Raw genomic sequence first — 25,421 nt, 5'->3', positions numbered from 1 at the left:
CATGCCAGTGACATTGAATAAGAGACGGGAAAGGGGCAGCATGGGTCACTTGCTGTGATATCCAGTGAGATTTTCTTTGGAGTATCACAACAGATAGAGAGGAAGGAGAATAGATGTTCTAAATATACAACAATGAAAGAAAATGTACAGTACTATGGTAAGATAATGCATAAATAAGGTGAAGAATATGCATATCAGCTCAGTGGTGCATGACAAAGTGGAGTCCTTGTAATACTGCACACAACGTGACTGCGTTTCACAACAAAACACAAAAGGTATACACTGAGGTGTCATGTACAGTAGAGACAGAAAAGCGATAACTGCACAACATGTGTTGGGTGAGCAAAGTTGAATGTGTGTTATGTTTGCTTAGTGGTTGGTGAGTGGACTGAGCACAAGGGCAAGTGACAGAGAGTGCAGAGGTCTGAAGGCAGAGGGTAAGATTTTTTTCTTAACTATTCAATATGGTGTTCTTGTAGTCTTCTAACACGTCTTGAATAGCAGCAGGGGAAATACTGTGACCTGAATCACATCCTTGAGTATGGTACTTGGTCTGCATGTGCACCATATGTGCCGACCTACTTTTCTGACATTAAAACAGAACTGAAATGGTTCCTTATATTAGGGCTAAAAATGTCTTCCAAGCTCCAAGAATTCCAGTTGCGTACATCTACACTCTTAAGTCTATTTATGACCTGGATGAATGAACCTTCATAGATGTCTTAGGGATCCTCACTGGCCTTCTACTGATGTAATGACGGTCCATAGTGGCACCTGCCTGCTGTGCACTCCCAACAATCTCAGGCTCTGGACTTGGGTTTGTTTCTTTCTCATCTACACATCATCCCAGCTCTGTAAACGGTCTGTAATCAACTCATTATTACTCATCCGCAGGGCTCTGAATTAACACCTGCCAACCGGCCAAAAATATTGGTAAAATTTCAGTTTGGCTGGTAGAATAGGTGAACTTAGTTGTCACCTTGATCCATTAGTCAGTGTGCATTTGGCTTGTAAGATTAACATGTACCAGCCGTTGTGGCTGGTGATGAAAAAAGTTAATTTAGAGCCCTGCTCATGTGTATATGTTCCTGTTCTCTGCCCAGTTACCATATTTGCCATGTGTGTTTTAAAGATTTTTCTCAATGTCTGGTCTTTGGTGGGGTTCAGGCCACACCTGCCATTGGATCATGTCTCAGCCTGCTGTCTTGCCTCTGTGTACTTTTGTTTTCTTTTCAGTAGCTACAGAAACTAAGGGCTACTAGCCTTTTCTATAATCTGTATCTCAAGCGGTTATGTGTCATGATATTTTTAAAGTCTGTCCACTCGTTTCATAAAAATGTCCCAACTTCACAATTTGTTTCCCATCAATCGCACCAGCAGTGCTTGGTATACTTGTAATGGTCAAGTTCTGCAAAGTGATGAGCAACGGAAATCGAGAGTGAGTATATTTCTGAAGGCAATGAGGAAGTTTGATCAGTCTGCTGTCCACACATGGAGAGTCTTGTATGGATATTCACGCTCAAGACTGCTGATCACTACCATTTACAGGTAAGGTAGAAAATCATTTCTTTTTTGTTTTTAAACAAACACATTTCAATGTAATTAGAAACAGTATCACATTTCTGAGGTTGTATATTTTTATATATATAACATAATTAAAAACAATGACACTTGTTTGTTAGGAGTGCATAATCTAGCCTATATTCAGTTCTACAATGAGTTTTTGTTATATAGCAAATTTTTGAAATGTTTGCCAAGTTTCAGCACTTGGAGCTTTATTAGTAACAGTTGCATCCGATTCTTCAAAAAGTAGCCCATTTGGATGACCACTGGGCCTTGGGCTTTTACTGGGAAACAGAAAGAGAAAGTCCAGCAGAACGCACGGCTAATAAAAGATGGAGATGGAGATGGAGGATATGACCAGTACTGTCAGTGGAGCTGAAGGTGGACGTCAGGAGGAAAGGGCAGAGGCAGTTGGAATGGAAGGTATACTGAAATATTCCATGATGTTGAAAATGTATAGGGCCTAATAGGCATATCTGTGAGTGTGTTTTTAATTTTATTTGAAAGTATGTAATGATCCTTGTATGAATACTCCTAGTTTGTACATCCATTGCTCCTTGGTTGTACATCCATTGCTCGTACATCCGCAGCTTTTGTTCTAATGCAGCAAGTCTTGCCAAGTTCAGTTACCTGACAGAACAACACTGTTACTCTAAAAACTGTTATACACAGAATTGTTACAAACACTGCCCTATTTGCATTTACCATCTGTCTTCTTGTCTTAATGATCAAAATGTCCTGCAATAATAACAGCTAAAGAGCGAGACAATGAAGATGAAACGTACGCCAGAATTCAGCCAACTGAAGATGTTTATCAGACAGCATTGTTGACCACACCGCCTCGAAAACATCAAGCAAGTATGTGTGTGCATGTTCTTACACTTAGTTGGCTACTTCCTATTACAAATGTTTAGCAAAAAAATACAGGCCTATCATTGTATTAAACTATTTCTACATTACATTTACCAGATGATTTAATTCAAATTACAAAAAGCATATAAAACAGCACAAAAAGGGCAGCAGTTTTTTCTGCTAAACGTTTTTTTTCTTTTGAAAAGCATCCGGCTATCAACACCTGACATAGATATCACTTGCTATTTCTGTCAACCATTACGCAAGTCAAATGGATATTTTCTGAGTTAATTATGTACTGGTAGCCTACTGATGATGAGACATGTCAGTTGATCTCAAGATTTCAGGAAACATGAATAAACTGTATAAAGGCCATGTCCACAAGAGAGAAATGAAAGGTGCAAAAAGAGGAATAGAGAGAAATGTGGAAAGAATAAAATAGATAGAACATGTTCAGGTTACACCAAACTAGTGGAACTGTGATTCCAATTAATTACACTGTTATATTGCTTCTTAAAACTTCATTTACTTTCTACTCAATTTATGAGGGGAAAATATTTATGCCTATCAGACACTTAAAGTTAGGTCATTTCATTTCGTTAATAGATGAATTTGCTCTGAAGGGTTTTTTATACAGCAAAATAGGCATTTGATGGCTGTCAGTGTGGAGATCCTGGAGAGGGACACACAGTGGTGTGTGTGTGTGTGGGGGGGGGTTAATCCTCTGTAAATGTAGGGTGACCAGACGTCCGGTTTTCCCCGGACATGTCCTACTTTTGAGACCTAAAAAAATGTCCGGGGGGAATTTCAGAAATGTCCGGGATTTTGTTGGACTGCCTGAAATATAGACCTAATTCATCTGCACTGTAATTTTCACTCCGTTCCATTTGACTCCACTCCAGGTTTCTCTCTACCGTTCACAAATTAGTCACGCCCTTCTCATCAAATCTAGCCACTTCGCACCGTGTGTCCGAAAGAAGTAGCCGAGCCATTGCGCCCCATGTTTACAAGCGAAAGCGCATCTGTCCGCCGGTTCTACGGACTGCAATGCCGATAGAAACGCAAATGCACGTTCGCGGTGGAGTTGAAAAAAAAATCCCGCGTGTGAAGCCAGGTATGAAGGTAATCTAACACAGGACTTAGCCTGGTAAAACCACCAAATCCATAGGGAGGTACAAGTTTTGTTAGAATACACCTTGTCACAAGATTAGCCTAAACATTCTTTCATGATCTGACATTTCCAAGTTATTTGCAAAAGCAATTTCTCGGAGCTAGAAGGACTCATTCCTGAGTTAAGAAATTAAGCTTCTTCTTCATCAGCTTCTTCTTCTGTCTATTGCCTTTGCAGTTATTGATAACGCTGTATGGGTTAGCTTAAGCTTATTAATGGTAGGTAAAACTCCAGTTCCTCTCTTAATGGCTGCAGTGCCCATTGCTAATCTCTGAGCACCATGCCACTACAAATAGCCTAGCTAAATAGGCCTAATCGATGACAGTGGAGGGGTAAATTGTGAGGTGTCTTATAAACATATTAAGCCTAAAATGTAGCCTAATAGAACTTCATTATCAATTCGGTTGAAAACCACAAATGTTGTGTTTTTTATATTTCGTTTCCAATGTTATATAGCCTAATGCTGTTCATCTTTGTGGGGAATGGCTGAGATGGGCCTACATGATGGTGAATCTATTTTTAAAAACCTAATGCAGAAATTAGAATAGGCCTATGAAATTGAGCTGCATTGTTATGCTGTTAAGCTACTCCAATATAGGTGTTAGGCCTACTATCTAGGATTGTAACAAAGGCACACTCTGCATCATATGATCACACAAATTATGTGATAAGCCTATAGGCGTAACTGAAGAGATTTTAATTGTCTTTATGGTAGACAAATGAATGTGCATGCCAAAAAGTTTGAGTGGCTTTTAAACAAATGACCATTTTGGATGCGTTGATACTTTATAGGCCTACTATCATACCCATATATACTTTCATACCTGTAGATACACAGATACACTGATGACCCCCCCTCCTTTTGTGTCCTCCTTTTTACAAACCCAAATCTGGTCACCCTCTGTAAATGTATCGTTATTTGGGGCACTTACTAACAAACCTGGAGTTGTGAAGGGGGGTGCGGTGAACAGAAAAAGATGTGTGGAATGATCCATATGAGGGACTTGGTTGGAATCTTCCGGGCCTGGTCGTGGTGAACTTTGGGGACCCTTGGCATAGCCTACCTCTATCGTGGCTGTGAAACTTTTATTTACTAAAGAGTGAGAACAATGTCTGGGTCGAACCAACCCCACGATAAGGGGTGTCCTTGTTTGACGTTTTGCCCAACGGTTTCCATGTCTGCCAGACTACGTTCCACAGTTGAAACAGAGACAGTATTGTGATACGCATATCAATTATACAAGGGACGGAAAGAAGCGTGTTGCGATATAATGTTTTGGCACTGTTCAAGCGCGTGCCCGTTGCAACCAAAGACTTTTGTACGAGAATAGAACTAGAGCCTCCCAGCGGGAAGAAACGACAAGGGCGTCAAGAGTGGCGCCAGGGCTGCAAGGAATACGACGATGTATGTCAAATTTTGTAATTATTTTGGTAACTATGCTGAAGGGGAAAAGGCCGTCGAATGGGACAAACCGACTACAGAACAGAGTGGTAGGAATAGACAATTTGCACCATTTACGCGCTGCTCAGGGATCTACATGCCATGCGTAAAATGTTGTCTTTCCTTCCAGGTGTTCCGAATTTTCGTCTGTTTCGGTCCTTGGCAGCAATTCTCTCGATTGTCTGTCTGGTCCTCCTGGCTGTCATCGTTGCCCTTGCTATAAAGTGTGAGTATCAGATGTTTCCTCTTCAAAAGCCCTTGATTCGCATGCATAAACAAACCACAAAAATGAGGAAACGATTCCCAACCTGTGGCGATGTGCATTCGCTGACTCTGGTGGAGTGTTTTCCCATAATTATTAATTATATGCATTTAAATAGGAATACTTTCAATATTGCACTTAAGGTTGTTTTATTAACACTAGCCTACCTCTTCCATATTTATTATGACATTGAATTTATCTTTCTAATATAATTTCAGTGCAGACACAGACTATCTGTCCAGAAGAGGTAGATGGCAGTGTTGTCTCTGTCTGCAGTAGAGACCAGTGTGGGTCCCTTTACACTCAAAGACAAGTTCACGGTGAGTTATCCCTCTGAAGCTACATGGGTCATAAGTTAAGTGTTTTCATACAGTATAACCGGTAAACACAGACAGAAACACACACTGAGTGCATCCCAAGATTAGTTTTAGAGTTTAAAAAAACAACTAAAACTGTTCAACCACGATGGAGAGACTGCAGAGTAGTCTATCTACTACACCAGTGGTTCCCAAACTTTTTCTTAAGGGACCCATGTTCTTACTATTGTACGCTTTGGTGACCCAACCACGCGAGCGCCCGCACGAGACGGAGTCACAAGATGCCCTCTGTTTCCTGCGAAAACTAATTTTAGTTATTTTATTCCTCAATTCGTCTTTGGTCAAATATAGAATAAATGTTTAATGTAGCACTTACAATTTGTTGCTTCTATGCATTTATTAGTTAAATGCTTTGTCTTTTATTCAACATGGGCTATATATATTTAAAATGTAACCCCTTAAAATCAAGAGGGCTCAGCGACCCCCTGTGGATCTTTGGCGACCCATAAGGTGGGTCCCGACCCATAGGTTGGGAACCTGTGTACTACACTAATGCTTGAGCTGCCCTAGTCCCAGGCCAGACTCTTGACTTAATGTGTATGTGTGTGTATTCTACTTAACTGGGGAAACTTTGTATCTGCTAGTGATGTTGGCTATGATTATGGGGTACATCCCAATATGTGTCCTTGCCTCCTCCACTTGTGCTTGTCTCCTCGTCCCGCCTCCTGGCCCCTCCTCCGTGGAGAAAACGATAAAGTTTCCCAGCTGTCAGCCTCGCCACAACAACTTTTGAGGGACTGTTTTTCACCCACCATCCCAATTGCAAATGAGAAAAAGACTTTACAATTGAGCTTTTGCAAGATATTGAAATATAATGCTGTTGTCAGTGATGTCATCATGACGAAAAGCAAGTGGAGGAGGCAAGTGGAGGAGGCAAGGTCACATATTGGGATGCACCCTATGTCCTTGTAAGTCACTTTGGTTATAAAGCGTAAGCGTAATAATGTAATGTAATCTGCGCCTCTTGTTTCAGCCTGCTCATGCCAAGAGTGTGGGGAGGGTTGGACTGAATTTCAAGGCTTCTGCTTCTTTCTCTCTCGTACTCGCAACACTTGGCTGGACAGCAGAGCAGACTGCCAGAGCAAAGGTGGTGATCTGGCGGTCATAGACCAAGACAGCATCAAGGTTGGTGATTGTTTAGCCATGCTGTGGTTGAGTACCAGTCATATAACCTTGTATTGCTTACAAAGTAGAAATACTCTTCCTTGCAGACCTTCCTGTCTCAAAAGGCCAAGGACCTTTACTGGATTGGCCTACGGCGTTCTGACACTCACTGGACTTGGGTAGATCATTCCGCAGCTGGCCCTGGGTAAGCAGCATTGGTACAGGAGAAAAGTTCTAGTTCAGTTTGGGAGTAAAAATCTAATCTTGATTTTTATTTTTTTTTTAGTCCGAATCTAGTCTTCTGAGTTTTATCTTGGTTTTATTTTGAGTTCTAATCTAATCTTAGAGTTTTGTTCTTGAGATCTAATCAAATGGAATGTCCCTGACAGTAATTGGTCTACCAAACCCGGACAAGACTGTGTGTACATGGATGGAAATGCGAAGGCTAGCCGGAGCTGGAAGACTGAAGACTGTTCATCTGTTACCTACTACATCTGTCAGAAAACTCGCTGAGGCTCTTCTATTGGCTTCACTTACAATCAGTCTCATTTGCAATTTGATCTCATCATACACACCATGCACTGAATCATATTTCCATTCTACCGTATGACAAGTCATGTAGGCAATTGGAAGTTTCATCTTCAACATTTTGCTAAAGCTAAAAAGTAAAATGAACCCCCTTCATCATTTCCTTTTGTCATTACGGCCAGCTTTTAGGTATGATAAATGTTTTGCACTTTGAATCCTTTTTTGCACTAATGTAGTTACTGTATTTTACAGATTTTTGCAACAATCATTATATGTATTTGGTAGTGTTTATAAATAATCTACATGTACATGTGACTTAAGATCAAAGTAAAGGTTTTAAAAACAGTTTATTATATTAGTTACACTTAATTGTAACATTTCATATGTTTTTATATATTGTATATACAGGTATATAGCAGTCCACTCTGGACCATCATGACTGAGGTTGGAAAGGTTTTCGGCAGTATTTTGACTTTCTTCTGAGCTTGATTCACATGGTTAAATAAAGATATTGATACCATTCCGTACCTAAATACCACCTCTTAGAAATGCCTTAAAATCAAACACTTGTTCTTTTTTTCCCTGAAATGTTCACATGTAACACTGCTGAAAATAATTTCTTCATTTGTCTATATGATAGAAATAAAAAGTTTCTCTTCCTCATTTACTGTCAGACGTGACTTGGTGTCAGACATATTGAACTTCTTGTCCGTCATCATAATGGCTGTCCTTCTCTGTGTCAAAAAACAAAGTGCTCTGTCGAATCTTCTGCCATGCCCATAGCGACCTCCTGTTGAGGTTAGCCCCGCCTCTCATTATGACCTTGGCAGGGGCCTCTCCAGGCAATTCGTCCGCAGAGGTGTCAGTCTTCTGTGGCTCCTGCTTATCCTTGGCTTGGTCGTCATCTTTTGCGAAGGCACCAATGTATCGACGGATCTTGTGAACCATAGGGTCATTGCGATCCTCCACCCTAAAAAAAAGGTGCACAATGAAGACTTTTTTTTCTTTTATGAGCACATTAGGTATGGATATGTGTTAACATACTCAAACTATTACTGTGTGAGGAAGAATCACAAAGTATAACCAGAGAGACATAACCAAAGATTTTCTAACTAGAGTAAATCTAGTTAACCCAACGCAAAGGATTGTGCACAAGTTCGATCTCCTAAGGGGGCGTTGTCCCCTTTTTCTTCTTCTCTCGCTGTGGCATTTGTTGACGGCTTGCATAAGATGTGCAAGACCACCATCTACAGTGCCAAGGGAACTCTATTTATTCTCAACCCAAAGCCTCCAAAGGTCTCCTAACTGAAGGTCTCCTACAGGGGCCATCACATGGATCCAGGAAATGCACAGGCTTGAATCATCTTACTCTACTCTAGTCTCTTTGACATAACCTTGATGAATGACAACCTCCACAGACACTCTGGGTGAGACAAATGCAGTGATACATGGATCCGCTCCTTACCTCAGGAACCATCGCTCCCCCAGGCCGTACAGGAGCCCGTTGACCCCGAGGCGAGGCCAAAGCCACTGAGGCAGCCTCCGCTCCAACATCAAGGTGGTGGCAACCACCTGGGGGAAAGCACAAGCAAATATCACTTAGAACAGGTTCACTCTGGAGCACCCAGTAAAACACGTCACTGTACGCACATGGCTTGTGTGTGTGTGTGTGTGAGAGAGAGAGAGAGAGAGAGAGAGAGAGAGAGAGAGAGAGAGAGAGAGAGAGAGAGATGGCATACTTCCAGTACATCTTTTAATGAGAGCTTAGAGAAGTTCAGTCAGAGTGAGTCCTTAACCTTTTTATACAAGAGATTTGTGGGTTCCCTCTTGGTGTCATCAATGATAATTATCATTGATTATTATTATTATTATTATTATTATTAGGGGCCAAGCAGCGAAGCTGGCGAAGGCCCCTAGTGTTTTAGTTCCCTCATTGACTCCAGTCAAAATTCTTCTCCCTCTGCAAGTCTATGGCAGCCCATAGAACCGTACATAGGAAAGTTATGAAAATTGGCACATATTCGAGGCAGCATCAACATTACCCGCAGCGATTTATAGGTCCCCAGCCCCAACGCTCTAGCGCCACCAGCAGGTCAAAGTTGCAGGTACATTTCTGCTTGTAACATTTGAACCGCTGGTCCAATTTTCAAAAACTATCTCTGGAATCCTTGGCCCAGGACAAATCCGATAACTAGTGATGATATTGTACCCTGCGTGTATAGTTTTCCCGCAAATTAGAATTTTGTAAAATTTAATAAAAATGCTATTTTTTCCGCAATTTTTGACCAATTCGTCCGAAACTCGGTATATAGTATCTCTGGACTGAGCTACACATGGGGTCTCAATGAATATTGGATATCTTTTATCGTTTAGCCGTGACAGCCAATCAAAATTGTCGTAAAAGTGGCAAAACAGGAAGTGAGGTCATATCTCAGCAACCGTTTGTCGAATTAGGCTGGGATTTTGTACACACATAGTAGTCCATCCCATGACCTACCACAAAAATCAGATCCCCAGCTCAAACTCTGTAGCGCCACCAGCAGGTCAAAATTTTAGCTACATTTTTGCCTGTAGCTTTTGAACCGTACTCCCAATTTTCAAAATATTGGTACACAGGTCATCTTCACACTATGTTGCACCCAGGTATGGATTTTCGTAACGATTGAGAAAACTATCAGCTCACAGCAGCCATTCAAAATTGTGGAAAGAATGGAGGGATTTTTCTCATGTCTCTGTCCCCTTTGCCAACGGCACCTGCGCACGTTCACTGACACCATTCTCGGCAGGGGGTCTCTGGACACACAAGAGACGAGAGCTTAGGTGTGTGCGTAGTTCTGCTATTGCTCTAGTGTCAACTAAAGCCCCACTGCCCCAGCCCTTGCACATACCCCCCCACCCCACACACACAGACAGAGGGAGAGGGAGAGGGAGGGGGAGAGGGAGAAAGAGGGAAGGAGGGAGGGAGAGAGAGAGAGAGAGAGACCATTGTTGTTCTCTCGGCTCCTCTGTCTTTCACACACACACACACACACACACACACACACACACACACACACACACACACACACACACACACACACACATTACTTCTATGTAGACCAATTCCTCAGAACAGTCTCAAAAGGCTGGGCAACATTGCATTGCAGCCTATAGGATTCTTATGTTTAGGATTTCAAGGACATATCTATTTTCAGTAGGCTCCTGATTCTTTTCCATAATATTGTATGTCATATAAACAATGTTACCTAATAGAATGATCACAGAATATTATAATTGCTGTGCTAAAAGCAAGCCTCTCAAGTATAGAAATTACTTGCTGATATTTTATAGACTAATTTGAGAGGAAATAGAAATGTGTTACTCAATATAAATCAAGGGCAGCACAGGCCCACCCGGGTTTGATTCCCAGCCCAGGTCCTTTACCGACCCTCCCCGTCTCTCTCCCCATTTTCCCCTCCAAGGAATGCACCCCAACATTGGTGAGATTTGGGCCAAAGGGGGCGCTGCAGTTCCTTCTGTTGCCGTGGCGACTTTGGCAAGTTTACTGCTTGGCCCCGCATTGCTGCTTGCAGCTATATTATTATTATTATTATTATTAGCCTGACCTGCGTTCTCCAGAGCTCGTCCCTCTCCTGGGCCACGCGCCAGTGTGTGTCGCTCATCATCATCAATGATAATAATTATATATAGCAGTATATTATTATGATCATTATTATTATTAATAATAATAATAATAATAGCCTGACTTGCGTCCTCCATAGCTCGTCCCTCTCCTGGGCCATGTGCCAGTGTGTGTCGCTCATCATCATCAATGACAATAATTATTTTAATGATAACAATAATGTGCAGTACTATTATTATTATTATCATTATTAGCCTGACCTGCGTTCTCCAGAGCTCGTCCCTCTCCTGGGCCATGTGCCAGTGTGTGTCGCTCATCATCATCAATGACAATAATTATTTTAATGATAACAATAATGTACAGTACTATTATTATTATTATCATTATTAGCCTGACCTGCGTTCTCCAGAGCTCGTCCCTCTCCTGGGCCACGCGCCAGTGTGTGTCGCTCATCATGGCGATGAGCAGGTTGAGGAGCAGGATGTAGGAGACCACGGAGAAGCAGCAGTGCAGCACGTGCACGATGGCCGGCGTCTTCAGCTCGTGGTCCACCGGCAGATCGATCAGGCCCACGCTCAGCTCGAACTGGGAGAAGAGGGTGATGGGGAAGGAGGTGTAGGAGGGCAGGGACAGCTCCTCCTGGGTCATGTACACCATCCATAGTGCTGGAGGGAGGAGGCAAGTGGAGGAGCATGGCGTTATTATTACAGAATTATTACGGAATCGTTTTGTTTTACTTTCAAGTTCCTCCAAAGGGAGGATTACACTGGGCAGTGTTACTATGGTTATTATAGTCAAGTGGTTCTCAACCTTTTTTGAACATACGCCAACTGGACCTCATTCTAAGCCTCCCAACGCCCCCTTGACCTCATCATAAGCCTGCCATCACTTAGTATTAGTACAATTAAATGGACTAATGTTTCCCATTTACATCTAAGCACTTCCCCCTCTCCTTCTCAACACCCCCCTAGAGCTCCCCAACGCCCTCTGGGGGACTGTACTGTCCCTGTTGAGAAACAGTAGCCTACTATAGTCTCTTAAAAATGATGATGATGGAGATGCTTTGGATAAAATTGCCTGCTAAATGTAGTAGTGCAATAGTGTAACTATCCACAGTATTGTTCTAGATGTAGCTAAATCCGCTGCCTATTTGCAGATCATAGATTGTCCATATGCGAACACAGTGAATCATAGTTACTATATGTAATGTATAATAAAAATAGAGTTGTCAACATTACTCACCTGTGGAAAACCCTATCAGCACAATGAAAGTCAGCCACATGAACTTGGTCAAGTCCCCGAATATGATCTTTAAAAAGAGAAGCAGAAAACCACAGGAAGTGAGTGCTGAGATGCTTATAGCTCAAGAACACGCGGCTATATGTTCCTCTGCCACCATCAGAAACACAAACATGCGTCTGTCTGGCACATGCGACCACAGAAGTGGAGGCAAGAGGTCATGGGTACAGTAAAAAACAGATGATGAAGTTTTTCCTTACACATACACAGTATATACGGCATAATAAAAATGGGGTGTCAATTTCTCAGCATAAACATATAATGTAATTTCAACTGAAATGTTGACCCTAAGAGTAAAGGAATTACACTTTTATACAGACAAAAGAGTAGGAGTTAATTTCAGAGTTAAATTAGCATTGCTGTTGCATACAGGGGTGTCGTACAGGCGGGTAAATTGTGACTGAGTTACCAGGGCTCCATATACTGTATACAGTATAGGGTGCCCACACACAGTCTGATGTACTGTATGTAGATATATGGCTGGTTCTTTGGAGCTGATTGCACATAGGGCCCACAAGTTTCTGCTTCGCCCCTGGTTGCATACTGTCGGTCTGTGTGTCTTGTGCGTCCTACCTTCTGTATCATGATGACGTACGGGCCCAGCATCTGGAAGCCGCGAGCGAAGAACATGACGTTGGACCAGCCCAGCACAAGGCAGATAGCCATGAGCACAGACTCACCAGGAGTCTCTGTGGCCCGCAGTACACACAAGATCACCACCAGGGCGGCGTACACGATCCTGACACAACACAACACCACCGGCAAAAAAATAAACATTTAAAAATGTAACATATGGGACCTTGCATGTATGCACTAGAATAGCTTTAAATTTGATGCTCAAAGTTTTGACATTATGGCAACAAACAAAGGCATGTTGACACAGCTGTTGAGTTGCAAAATGGCCAAGGTTGTCAAACGGTGTTCAGAAAATAAAAATCCTGACACAAATTTAATCTAAGTCTCAATCAGCTGATCTAACAGATTAAAGGGGCTCCAGGTAGGATTAAAAGTTTAATTAATCACGGTCCCCTGAGTCTGCCGATGCTTATGCAAGTCATTAGTGAGTGAACGATGGGTCATCCCACTGTACCTTGTGCTCCTTTAACTATTCAGGGAAGTCCTCTATTTTAGAAGAAAAAGTTTTTCAGAAAAACTTTTTCTGAAAAAAAGTTTTTACATGTAAGAAAAACTTTTAACTTTCAAAATTCATTGAACACAGGATCGACAATTGTGGTAGCCTAAAATAAAAGGCCCGTTAATGGAATAGGACAATGTATACACCATGCATCTTTCACATTGTTATCAGTAGCAACTTACAGAATGACATGGAAAGGCCCACCAAGTGCTGTCTGGCCGAAGTAGCGCTTCGCTCCAACTCGGAGCATGTCTGGAATCTGCACACACGGATTCCAAAATAGAAGTCATTCCATGATTTACAATCTCAACTCATGTCATGACACTTGTTTAAATTATGGCACACAGCACATAAACTTTTGAAATATAATTACATTTTAACATTCCATATCACCCAGGGCTGTACTGGGGGAGAAATGGGGCCCGGGCACTTTTGGCTTAATGGGGCCACTCATAATTAGCGGCACAGAACTGACTCACCGGTGGGCCCCGCACCCTTGTTGGCATCTATTTTCAGAAATGTAAAAATATTTAACATTTCTGAAAATAGGGGTCCACGAGGGTGCGGGGCCCACCGGGAAATGGCAGCTATACCAGATGGCCAGTGCAGCCCTGATAACACCCAAGCCTACCTCAAGAAAGAGCATGAGAAGTGCCCCCAGAACACTGATGATCTCTCCAACTAAACGCAGGCGGTCATTGTAGGTGACATAACTCTCCTAAGGAATAAAAACATGATTACGGATATAATAAAAATGAAACAAACAATCAAACTGATGAACTAAAGTAATGTTTATTACCTTCAGGGTCTTTTGAATTTTCACAGTTTTATCATTTTCCTCTAGGGTGTAGTTCTCTGGAATGTCCTTTAGAGGGCGATGCACACAGCAAAGTGTGAAGGTTCCTATGTACAGCAGATAAAACAGCAGCAACAACCTTGAAGGAGAATGACAGCAGAACAAAATGGTCAGACATTTATAGTTTTAAATGAAGAATAAATATAAATACATACATTTATCTATTTACTCATATTACTCATTAGTTCCCAAACACATTTAAATACCTGGCTAGGTAAATGAAAGCTGTTTGTGGTGATTACAATATTTGTACCTGAAGTAATGTTTCCCATAGAGATTCCATTTCAGACTGACCAGTTGCCGGACGGGGGTGACCTCTAAAATTCTTCTAGCCTACAAATGGCAAAGGATAGAAAAAGCACATCACATTACATTACACTTAGCGAAAGGTTTTGATGCAACTCACGACCAGAGCAATAACAGAGCTATTTAGGTACTCAAAGTAACGTCCCTGTGCACAACCACTGTCCAGGTGCTGGTGATGTGCAGTAAGAGTAATCCAAGTAAATGAAGGATGAATCACCGCACACTGGTATCTTTGCTGGTAGTTTATTTGATTAACTAAATTCAAAATTGTTCACCAATTAAACTACCAGCAAAGATACCAGTGTGCGGTGATTCATCCTTCATTTACCAGAGCTATTTAGGTACTTTCTATTGGTTACGGTCTCTGGAGCAATGTAGGGTTAAGGTGCCTAGCTTGAGAGCACTTCAGTCATTTTTTTCTTACTAGTTTGGGTTGGATTTAAACCTGTAAACACCTGATCCCAAACCAGCTTCATACTGCCCCTCTGCATTCACTCTACACCAGGGTTGGGGAACCTTTTTCATTGGAAGGGCCACTTCAAATTGCTCCAAGTGCCGTTAAAGTCCTCCAGGGCCGTACTATGAACACAAACCAGGGGTGCGTTTCTCGAAAGTCTAGCTGTTAGCCAGTTAGCAACTTGGGTAGTTGCCAATGGCAAATCGCATTGCAAACAACAAAGTAGCTAACATGGTTAGCAACTATGGTTTCGAGAAATCCACCCCAGGATTCCCCCCGGCACTTTAGGCCTATATTGAAGGCAGCCACCTTTACAACAGACCCCACCTTCTCTAGGTCCTCTGAGCTGAGGCCCGTGCCTTGCTCCTTAATTGTATTGCAAATGGAATTCCTTTACAAAATATGTCATATTTCATATGAAGCTGCATAACATTAAAAGTATGTCGGGGCCGAATAAAATGGCTTCAATGGCTACAAATGGCCCTTGACACAGAGGCTCTAATCCCCACTCGTGCTCTACACAATTACATTTAAATCTACAGTAATGTCCGGTCTCTTGGGGTCGGACTGGTGCTGCAAATGGCTCCTACCTCTCTCTTTTGGCTGCCTACTATTAGTTCCAGGACGGACACGTCATCTGCCGAAGAGTCGATCTCTGTAAGGTCATAAAGGTTAGACGACAAGGGTCCTAGGTTCCACTGCACAATCCTTCTGCGGTTCACAAGATGCTGAAATGCCTGAACAGGGGAAAGAAGATTTTTTTTTATAACATTAAACACATTATATCATAAAAGGAAAAAATGAAGATTACATTCCAATAGTATCGCTCATGAACATACTGTACATACTGTATGTACTAACCACAATGCTGTTCTATTCGTATTGTATTGTATTGTATTGTATTGTATTGTATTGTATTGTATTGTATTCTATTCTATTCTATTCTATTCTATTGTATTTTAATCTATTGTATTCTATTTCAATTTTTTGCTGACAATACTCTCTGCAAGTTATTTTTGTGCATGGGTTTTGTGGTACTGTATGTGTCACAATATTTGTGCCACATTTGGAAACCACTAACCACTGTGTTGCCTTCCTTGGCGGCGAGTTTGAAGGGCGTGACCCCGCGATAGTTGGGGACCATGTCCAGAGGGAGCGAGGGGTCTGTCTCTGCATCACGGGACAAGAGAAGGTCCACCACCTGGCAGGCGATAGTCCTGTTGGGCTGCAAGACCAGGAGGTGTAAGATGGTATTACCTGGAAAATACCATCCGTTTTGCGGACAAATAAGGACTATATGATGAGAAATATACTATTAATTTAATTATATGATATGTTGACACTATATTTTACAGGTCCAGTTAAAATAAGTACAAACAATGTGTAACAAAATTGGCTATTTATACGAACACAGGAGTATATACTGGATACTTGAACAGCACCACACGGAAGAGTAAGGGCTTAATGTTAAGTGTTATATGACAAATGAAATGATATATTAGCAAGTTACTCTTAATCAAGAATTTGTAATTAACAAGACGTGTTGAAAATGGACAGTAAACTTAAGAATGGAAATGTGTTCTACCGAGACTATCCTGGGCGCGGATGTTTGCACCATTGTTAATTAACATATTGATGATCTCGTCGTTGCCCACGCAGCAGGCAAAAGCCAGGATGTGCTCCCCTGTAAGAAAGAGAGAAAACAGACCTCATCAATGAAACCTGTTCTGGTAGAACTGCCTGGTCAGCTTTCTGAAGAGTTTCAGGTGGAATGCAATTGTTTATTTACACTTAGCAGTAAATGGAGATTCACAGTCATGCAAATCCACACACAAACTGTAGGTATGTACATGATAGATGCACACAAATAAATAGATACACATACAAGCGCAATCACAAACAAACACACTTGTGTGCCCGGGCCCAGGCAGACAGGGGGCCCAGAAATGGGTCCTCAATACATTGTTTGTATCGGATGGGGCCCTTTCAGATGACTTTGTCCCTGGCCCAGCCAAAGCTGTCAACTGCCCTGCCTGCATGCACATCCTCTTAAAGCATTTCTGAGTAGCTGGTGAATAATATAATGATTCATTTGTCAATAGCTAGTGAAATTCTGGATTTTGCAAAGTTCATATCCACTCATGATACACACATGTACATGTCAGAACAGTCCTTCACTCACCGAAATATAAGAGACCACCTCGTCTCTTTCGGAAGTACATTCCCGTGACGCGCGGTGTGGCCACGTCGCCTCCGCGTCTGATCAGCTCTCGCACCAGATTCACATTCTGGTTCACCACGGCGATGTGAAGAGCCGTCATACCTGGTCACATCCATAAGGGAAATATGCAAATATTTTTACAAGAAGGTGTGAAAATCTGTTTGATGAGAGCTAATGTGTAATGTTTAGACGAAATAAATACATATCTTCAAACAATAATTAAGGATATGTTTGTATTGTTTGTTTGAGTGTGCAGACAGACTGCAGAGATATTATGTGTGTGTGTGTGTGTGTGTGTGTGTGTGTGTGTGTGTGTGTGTGTGTGTGTGTGTGTGTGTGTGTGTGTGTGTGTGTGTGTGTGTGTGTGTGTGTGTGTGTGTGTGTGTGTGTAGGTGAGAGAAAGAGAGAGAGAGAGAGAGAGAGAGAGAGAGAGAGAGAGAGAGAGAGAGAGAGAGAGAGAGAGAGAGAGAGAGAGAGAGAGAGAGAATGGGTGTGTGTGTGTGTGTGTGTGTGTGTGGGGGGGGGGTGTTATAATACCTTGATAAAGGTCGGAGTTCATCGGCTCATTGATGAGTTCTGGAACTACATCCATTAGTGCTACAGCTGCATCCAGGTTATCACTAAGGGCAGCGACATGTAGCGCAGTCTCACCCAGGGCACCTGACACACACACACACACACACACACACACACACACACACACACACACACACACACACACACACACACACACACACACACACACACACACACACACACACACACACACACACACACACACACACACACATAGGGGAAATCATATAGAAAAAATCATATAGAAATGTTGTGGTTTCAGTGCAGTGTTATGAGAGAGCAAATGAGACTGTCATGAATAAAACCTGTCTGGTCAATACCACACCTCTTTCAAATACGTTTGTTGAAGCACAGCTCAGGAGTTTCTTGATGCACCCAACATTATTCTCCTTTACAGCAAAGAACAGGGGAATAGTGTTTATCCTAAAAAGCAGAACAAAAGATAGTTTTGCATCAGACTTTAATATTTCGTATGAAAAAAGGTAAAAAAAAAAAACCCTACTTGGATTTAGTTCATGCAATTAATGTTTTCAAACAGACAGTAGAGTTAATGTGGGCAGGGGATTTTAAGTTGCCTGTTCACAAATATCTTTTTCATGAACATTTAGTACCACTATCAATTTTAAAGTATTCCTTGTGGCTTTGACATTTACACATTTCTAGCATGAATAGGTGAAAAACACCATTTTGGAAATAACAGATATAGGCAAAACCTACCCTGAGCAGACAAGAAAATACTTGTTTATTTACTAACAAATGTGAGAATCATTTGTGAATGGGCAGCATAATGTTTGTAAAAAAACACTGCTAACATTACACACTTGATCTTTAAATAATTTAACACAGTATATGACCCACTGTTGAGCTTGCAGGAGAAACGTCTCGTCGAGCATCTCATTCCAGCCTTTCTTGTTCTGGAGGCGAAACCTCAGGTGGCTCCACCAGTGGTTGATCTCCGCCGGAGCGGAGCGGGCCAAGGCCGGAGACATGGCCTCGGGTGGAGGAGGAAAAAACTACTAAGACTGCCAACACAAGGGGTCAAGAGAAGCAGAGAAAGGGGGAGGGTTGAGGAGAGAGAATTACATCAACACTCAACTTGCTTTCAGAAATCTGTTTAAAAATTACGTAAACAGTAAAGAAAAATACTGTTTTAATTCAACACTTAACGAGTCAATATAACACCTTCTGCATTTGGTCCCAGAATACTCTGTTGGAGCTAACACTGCATTTTTTGTGATGAGAACAATAAAAACACATTAGTTTATGTGAAAGTGCAGACTGGTACATTGGTGGCAAAATCAACAAGTGTAATTTTGAGAGTTTGATATTCATTTTACTTACCAAATGGATTTACCTGTCCCCACACCTCACTGGAATATATCCAAATGAAATGATCCGTAGGCTACAGCCAATTGTTGGCCTTAAAAGAGAACATACTCACTGGGCATTGTGGTCAGAGTTAGTGAAGGTCAGTGACTCAGGTGTGATTTTTATACAGGTCCTCAGGTGGCACAGGAAAGAAAGGAGGGAGGAGGAAAAGGAACAAGGAGGGTGTGCAATAGGCTGCAAAGCTCAGGAGGTCAAGTGGGACAGGTAGTGGGCAAGGCAGAGAGAGAGAAATAGAGAAGACACAGGTATTTAGAAGCCTACATGCTAGGTCATTAAAGGTATTGTGACTCCTAGAACCTACTATGTGGCATGTCGGCTAAATAAAAGTTTGTCTGACTAGTGACATCCACATTCATTTATCTTATTAAAAATAAATGTATTTATTTAAAACTCATAATAATTTTACTTAGTGTGTAATCCATTATCCGAGGCTCAGGTTGAGTTCACGGTGTCTTTCACCTGCATAGCCACTATGACACAGTCACAGGGGCCGACCCGTGTCAGCAAACTTTGGAAAGATACTGATGCCGATATTATCAGCAGGGGCCAGTTATTAAAACGCTGACAAGTGTGTGTTCATTCTGCAGCAGTACGGGTACCACTCTCCAATAATGCACACCTTTATGATGTGTTCTGTCCACCGAAGGTGAAGACCAGGTGCAGTCTTGCACTGTCACTGTTGCTAACTGGCAGGGGGAAATGCAGGCTATAGGCTTAACACCAATTATGCCTATATGGTTTTGTAAAAATTGAAACACCTTCACACAAAGTCACTCATAACTGAACGTGTCGTTTAGAGGGGTAAAGTGTGACTGAGTCACCAGGGCCCCCTGTGCATAGGCTATATAGACTAGTGTTTTAAACTAGCAAAAGTAAAACAAAGCAAAAGTAAAATTGAAATATGGATGGATGGAGCAGGGCCCAAAGTACAGTTTATGAGGAAAGCCTCTGTCCTAATGGGTTTTCACTCTGTTTTCAGTAAACACCATTAAATGACATGGTCTTAGAGCGCAGCCCTTTAAAGTACACCTTTGCTGTTTATTGAGGACCGCATTATCCAACTATGACCTATGAGAATATTTTTAGAAAGTTTACCGGTCCAGTGGTGGTGGAGACATTGCTTTGAAAAGATAGCCTGTTGACAGCCGCATCCCAGTTACAGAAGTTAGGCAGTCCCATAGCATTTCAGCACTGGAACTGAGGTTAAATCAGAACAGGTCCACACACCGCAGCTATCCATTAAAAAAGCATTCATGCGCGCCAAGCAGATACAGAGCTGTATCATCTGTCCATATAGCACACGAGCAGACGCCAGGGTTCGAGTTCTAACCCCGACATGCTGTTCCTTTTAGAATAAAATTGCTAAAATGCCTTAGCCGTCACTTAGAGGTCGCTCACATGCACCGCAGACTGGTGTCGAATTTTGCAATATCTTGAATCATTTTCGGCATGGCAAGTATAGGACTATCCCATGAGAATGCATTCCCTAGCTTCAGAAATACAGCTTCTTTCTGGTCTTCATTTTTTTCAGCATGCATAGCCAAAATGATTCACTGTAAAAAATGATGCAAGCAACTGCAAGTATAATTTTACTACCAGTTCCGTAAATTACCCTTCATGTTGGATGAGAACTTTGTCTTAAAGTATTTCAGGACTTCATAAATGCACAAGGACATTGAATATATCACATTTTCTCTGGCTACAGAGCAAATCTGAAGGGAAAATAGCAGATGAGAACTCCGCTCTGCTAGGCATTTCAGCAGTCTTGGACTGTATGAGTAAGCCAGTGATAGGCTGACAGGCTTGTGAAAGGATCAATGTAGTCTAGAGATGCCTCAGTGAGATGATCTGAGCTGAAGTGTTTGGATGAGTGTACACATTGTATTTTCTGTTCTAATAACTGTTTTCAAGTTATCGGTCAGCGGGCTGTTTTGTTCGGAGGCTACGGGGGACCTAGAAAACGGCTTGCGGTCCGCATTGTGACACAAGTTGTCATTATGGGAACAATAACAGTCATTTGCCCTCTTTGATTGTAAGTGTTTTTTGTTTGTTTGTCTTTCCCTCTCCCTTACACGCATACACAACATACAGGCGATGTGTAAAAACACACACGCGCACACACACACACACACACACACACACACACACACACACACACACACACACACACACACACACACACACACACACACACACACACACACACACACACACACACACACACACACACACACACACACACACACACACACACACACACACACACACACACCTAGGGCCACCTAGTTTCCTTCTGTGTAATCCACCTCCTTTTCTCAGAAACACACATCTGATTACACCACTACAGTGGTGAATCAGCACTGGTATTTCTTGTAGTGCCACATATTTTGTCTCCACTTATAACTTGGATGTATAGCGGCAATATACCTGAAATGTTCAGGCCTACCTAATCTGCCGTTCGTTTCTCGAAAGCGTAGATAGCCAGTTAGCAACTTGGGTTTCCAATGGGAAATTGCACTGCAAATGACAAAGTAGCTAATATAGTTGGGAACTTTGGTTTCGAGAAATGCACCCCTGCCCTACTCAACAGACAGCACTCAAAATACTCCATACTACTCCATACATCATCAGTAAAGAATGTACACATTTTCCTCAACACAAGGCTGTCAGGATGAACCAAAAAGCTATCAAACTATGAGATGTGATACCCCAAAAAAAGGTCACGGACATACGACATCATACAACGTGTTGGGCTAGAGTAGTGTTTCTCGGGGTGGGGGCGCGCTACAGTGTTGGGGAGCCCTAGAGAAGGATACGGCTGAGTGGGGGCGGGGCTTAGCTCTCATTGGGGGGCGTTAGTCCATTTTATTTTTCAATACTAAGGGGGGGCATTGGCAGGCTTATGCTGAGGTCAAGGGGGTGTTGGGAGGCTTACGATGAGGTCCAGGGGGCGTTTCTTCAAAAAAGGTTGAGAAACACTGGGCTAGAGAGAGTTCTGTGGCCTTGACACAGGAACAGTAGAATGTCGGTGCCCTGATGTCTTCCATGTGCCAGACTGATGTGCCCTCATAACTGATAAGAATCCAATGCTCTGTGCGTTCTATACGGCCGCGGTTGTACTGCTGACATGGGCTGATCAGTGAGACAGATTATTCCTGCAGCGGAGTGCTGAGCTCTGGTATTTTTATGGGAAAGGGGGAAATTGGGTGTGCAGTACTGTACAGTACATGCACAAGGAGTATGAAAATGTCTCTGCACCAGCCCAGAGCTGCGGAGTCAGAGGGAATGCACCACGCAGGGCCATAACGAGACATTTTCAAATACCGATGTCAAATACTGTACTGAATACTGTACATTTCTTCAGTCCAACTCTTACTGTGAGTTCGTTTTCATTACTCACTGCCTTGAGGATGCGCTCCATAGTGTTTGATGAGAACACTTGGCTTACAATGTGTATCCATGACTCGCGCACTGACTGTTGCGAGGCCAATATCCTGATAATAGTCTATACCTGTAGTTGGAACATTTCAACTAATAATTTCAAAAATATGGGCTGTGTTTGAGGTAAGTAAATGGGAATATGGGGTGCCGTATACAGACAGAATTTACCATTGTTGATCATAGATCGATTTTCATCAGATACATTTTACATTTCCGACAACAAATACAGAGGACATGACCTCTGTGTCCTCTATGGTAGTTACGGCCCTGGCACCAAGCAGAGAAATGGGTGAAATGGGGCTAACAGCATACACTGTGCGTGAGTGGTTTAACTTAAGTTCAGTGGTGGATGGTGAAGGACGCATTGAAAAGAGACATATATTTTTTAAATTAAATTATGTTTTATTTTACAAATGTTCACAATAGTGGATAGTGATAAAACACTGAGACAAATAAGAGCACGACTTCAAGTGAGTTCTCTTTTAATACAAACCAAGCACGCACATACGCACATACACACACACACACACACACACACACACACACACACACAGACACACACACACACACACACACACACACACACACACACACACACACACACACACACACACACACACACACACACACAACACACACACACACACACACACACACACGCACCATTATTATTATACACAAAAGACAAAATACTTCCCCTTTCTTATTTTAGTTGGCAAAGACATCACACATTATATTAAATCATCCTGTGTACAACTTTTGTCACTGCGACAGTGCTCACGTTATTTCTTGTGCTTCACATAAAGGGATATGGTGAGTGTGGCCTCTCTGTCACACACGCACACACACACACACACACACACACACACACACACACACACACACACACACACACACACACACACACACACACACACACACACACACACACACACACACACACACACACACACAGGCAGGATGTACTCCACATACCTGCATTGCTGCTGAGGGACCTGTGGGTGCAGCACAGTGCACAACTGAGAACAATGGAAATCGACCTTCTCTGGGACATCTCGACTATATTTATATACTGTACATGCGTTCCAGCTCCTGCTCCAACCTCAGGACACAAGGAAGAGTGTGCTGCAATCGGCCAAGTGGAACGTTAAAAAAGCTGACCTATTGTAATCACAGCCAACGATGGATTCCAAAGGCACAGTGTTTTGTTAGTGTCCCCTTCATCATGGTTGTGTTGTGTTATTCTTCGGCTTGTCACTATAGGTATGATGTTGTCTAGCTGATAGCGATGGACAATAAATTAAAGATATCTCATTTATTTTTGTGCTTCGTTTTTTTAACACCAAGCACCTGTAACTGTGTGCAAAGTTTTGGTCATCACTGTTCTAATTTACAAACATGCTGGTGGTGATTCAGTGGGTGTTTGTTTAATAATAATGTGGTGAATGTGTATGCCATTGTGATGTTATATAAATATCATTGATATAATTTATGTTTTTTGTCAAAGCAGGTTGTTGGAAATAATATTCACAGTATTTGTAACAGTAGCAGGGTCTTTGATTGTCTTTGCAATTATTTGTGATGAAAACATCCCCTCTAATTAAAAAACACCTAGATCAACACCATGGTCACTTCTTTTTTCCATTCAAAGATGAATGTGTGATATCAAAAATTTAAAGGGGGAGGTAGTGTAAATCGGTAGCAAGGTGTTATTTGACAAAAGGTGAGACCGCCTAGTCATTTTTAGAGGGGAGAAGACAATTGAAATGTTGAATAAAATAAAATAAAAAACATCCCTAACAATGCACTGTTTCTTCAGAGTTCAGACTACCTTCTCGCCTCAGCGTTGAGGCACCAGCTTCCTGCTTCTGGACAGGTTTGAACTTCATCTCCCATAATGCAATAATGCTTCCAACAGGAAGCAGGTTCAGGTTCTCACACCTCCACCTGGCCCTGTGTCAGGTGAGTCCTTAGCTGCTGAGCGGCCCTCACGATCTTTCGCTGATGACCCAACAGATTCACACCCAGACCCTGGACATCCCTGTCAACGACAGACAAAGGCATACATTAGCAGAAGACCTCTCACAATTAAAAGATTGCGTGTAAGAGGGAGTGTGGGGGTTAAAAAGATGTCTCCATGAAACCAAAGAATTTCATTATTTATTGATGATCCTTTAGTGGGACATAGTATATGAAAGAAATAAGGGGAATGAAATGCATTATAAACTATTGCTATAAAGCAGGTTATATGCCTGAGTGACTTACTCCATCGTTAGTCTGCTGACTCTATCCAGACTTGTGAGCTGTGCTCTCTCAAACTCATCTTTGTATCTGTCCATCCTTAGCGCTGTTAACCAGTCACCGACCGTTGCTACTGACGACAGGTCTGTGGGTGTAGGACTCAGGAGGGGCTGAGTTGGGCTGCAGAAAAAGACAGATTTTTTTTTTCCAGACAAGTGATGGATGAATTGAATTCCTGGGATATCAGCATCAGATCATAAGGGTGTCTGAGTGAAATAAATTGGTAACACTTCATAATAATGTCTGTTAATAAAGCATTAAGAACACTTAGTAAATAATGAACATGATGAACAAAACATTTACAAATGTTTGTAAATGACTGGGAAATGTTATGTTAATATTTTATATTCATCAAACATTTACAAATTGTTTGTAAATGAATAAAAATACTCAGTTAAAAGGTTTGTACAATCTTATGTATTATTTATGAAGCATGAATAAAATGTAATTAATAATACAGTATAACATTTGTGAATATTTTGTTCATCATTAGTTTATTATTTACATTACATTACATTAC

At 41.9% G+C, this 25,421-nt stretch overlaps 3 protein-coding genes across 6 annotated transcripts in view; 1 reads left to right on the top strand and 2 right to left on the bottom strand.

Moving 5' to 3' along the window:
* Window positions 1-22: 22 nt before the first annotated feature.
* On the top strand, window positions 23-7,961 carry si:dkey-26c10.5 (uncharacterized protein LOC563797 homolog). Of its 4 annotated transcripts, none has more exons than XM_063198795.1 (8): window positions 23-1,548; window positions 1,811-1,986; window positions 2,317-2,421; window positions 5,158-5,253; window positions 5,508-5,609; window positions 6,640-6,791; window positions 6,878-6,975; window positions 7,160-7,961. In XM_063198795.1, exons 2-8 carry the CDS (start codon window positions 1,896-1,898, stop codon window positions 7,281-7,283), a joined length of 768 nt encoding a protein of 255 aa, XP_063054865.1. In that variant the 5' UTR covers window positions 23-1,548; window positions 1,811-1,895; the 3' UTR covers window positions 7,284-7,961. The 4 variants fall into 4 exon arrangements, with proteins under 4 accessions (XP_063054865.1, XP_063054867.1, XP_063054866.1 ...); XM_063198797.1 differs by having other exon boundaries at window positions 23-1,553; window positions 1,814-1,986; XM_063198796.1 differs by having other exon boundaries at window positions 23-1,553.
* Window positions 7,962-7,972: 11 nt separating this feature from the next.
* On the bottom strand, window positions 7,973-19,214 carry trpv6 (transient receptor potential cation channel, subfamily V, member 6). Its single transcript, XM_063198802.1, has 17 exons — window positions 19,112-19,214; window positions 18,629-18,792; window positions 18,096-18,193; window positions 17,732-17,854; window positions 17,156-17,296; window positions 16,559-16,657; window positions 16,055-16,230; window positions 15,564-15,710; window positions 14,464-14,543; window positions 14,154-14,289; window positions 13,986-14,072; window positions 13,537-13,613; window positions 12,793-12,958; window positions 12,163-12,229; window positions 11,317-11,585; window positions 8,764-8,870; window positions 7,973-8,268 (listed from the first exon to the last, which is right to left on the bottom strand). Exons 2-17 carry the CDS (start codon window positions 18,757-18,759, stop codon window positions 7,986-7,988), a joined length of 2,187 nt encoding a protein of 728 aa, XP_063054872.1. The 5' UTR covers window positions 18,760-18,792; window positions 19,112-19,214; the 3' UTR covers window positions 7,973-7,985.
* Window positions 19,215-23,534: 4,320 nt separating this feature from the next.
* Window positions 23,535-25,421, bottom strand: part of ephb6 (eph receptor B6) — a 60,331-nt gene continuing 58,444 nt past the window's right edge. The window contains exons 18-19 of the mRNA XM_063198794.1: window positions 24,866-25,021; window positions 23,535-24,641 (exon numbers count right to left, since the gene is read on the bottom strand). Of these exons, the coding sequence (XP_063054864.1) occupies window positions 24,536-24,641; window positions 24,866-25,021 (262 nt within the window). The 3' untranslated portion in view covers window positions 23,535-24,535. The remainder of the gene's footprint in view (window positions 24,642-24,865; window positions 25,022-25,421) is intronic.

The sequence above is a fragment of the Engraulis encrasicolus genome, chromosome 5, assembly GCF_034702125.1.
Source record: "Engraulis encrasicolus isolate BLACKSEA-1 chromosome 5, IST_EnEncr_1.0, whole genome shotgun sequence".
NCBI lineage: Eukaryota > Metazoa > Chordata > Actinopteri > Clupeiformes > Engraulidae > Engraulis > Engraulis encrasicolus.
This window is presented reverse-complemented; position numbering and strand designations above follow the sequence as displayed.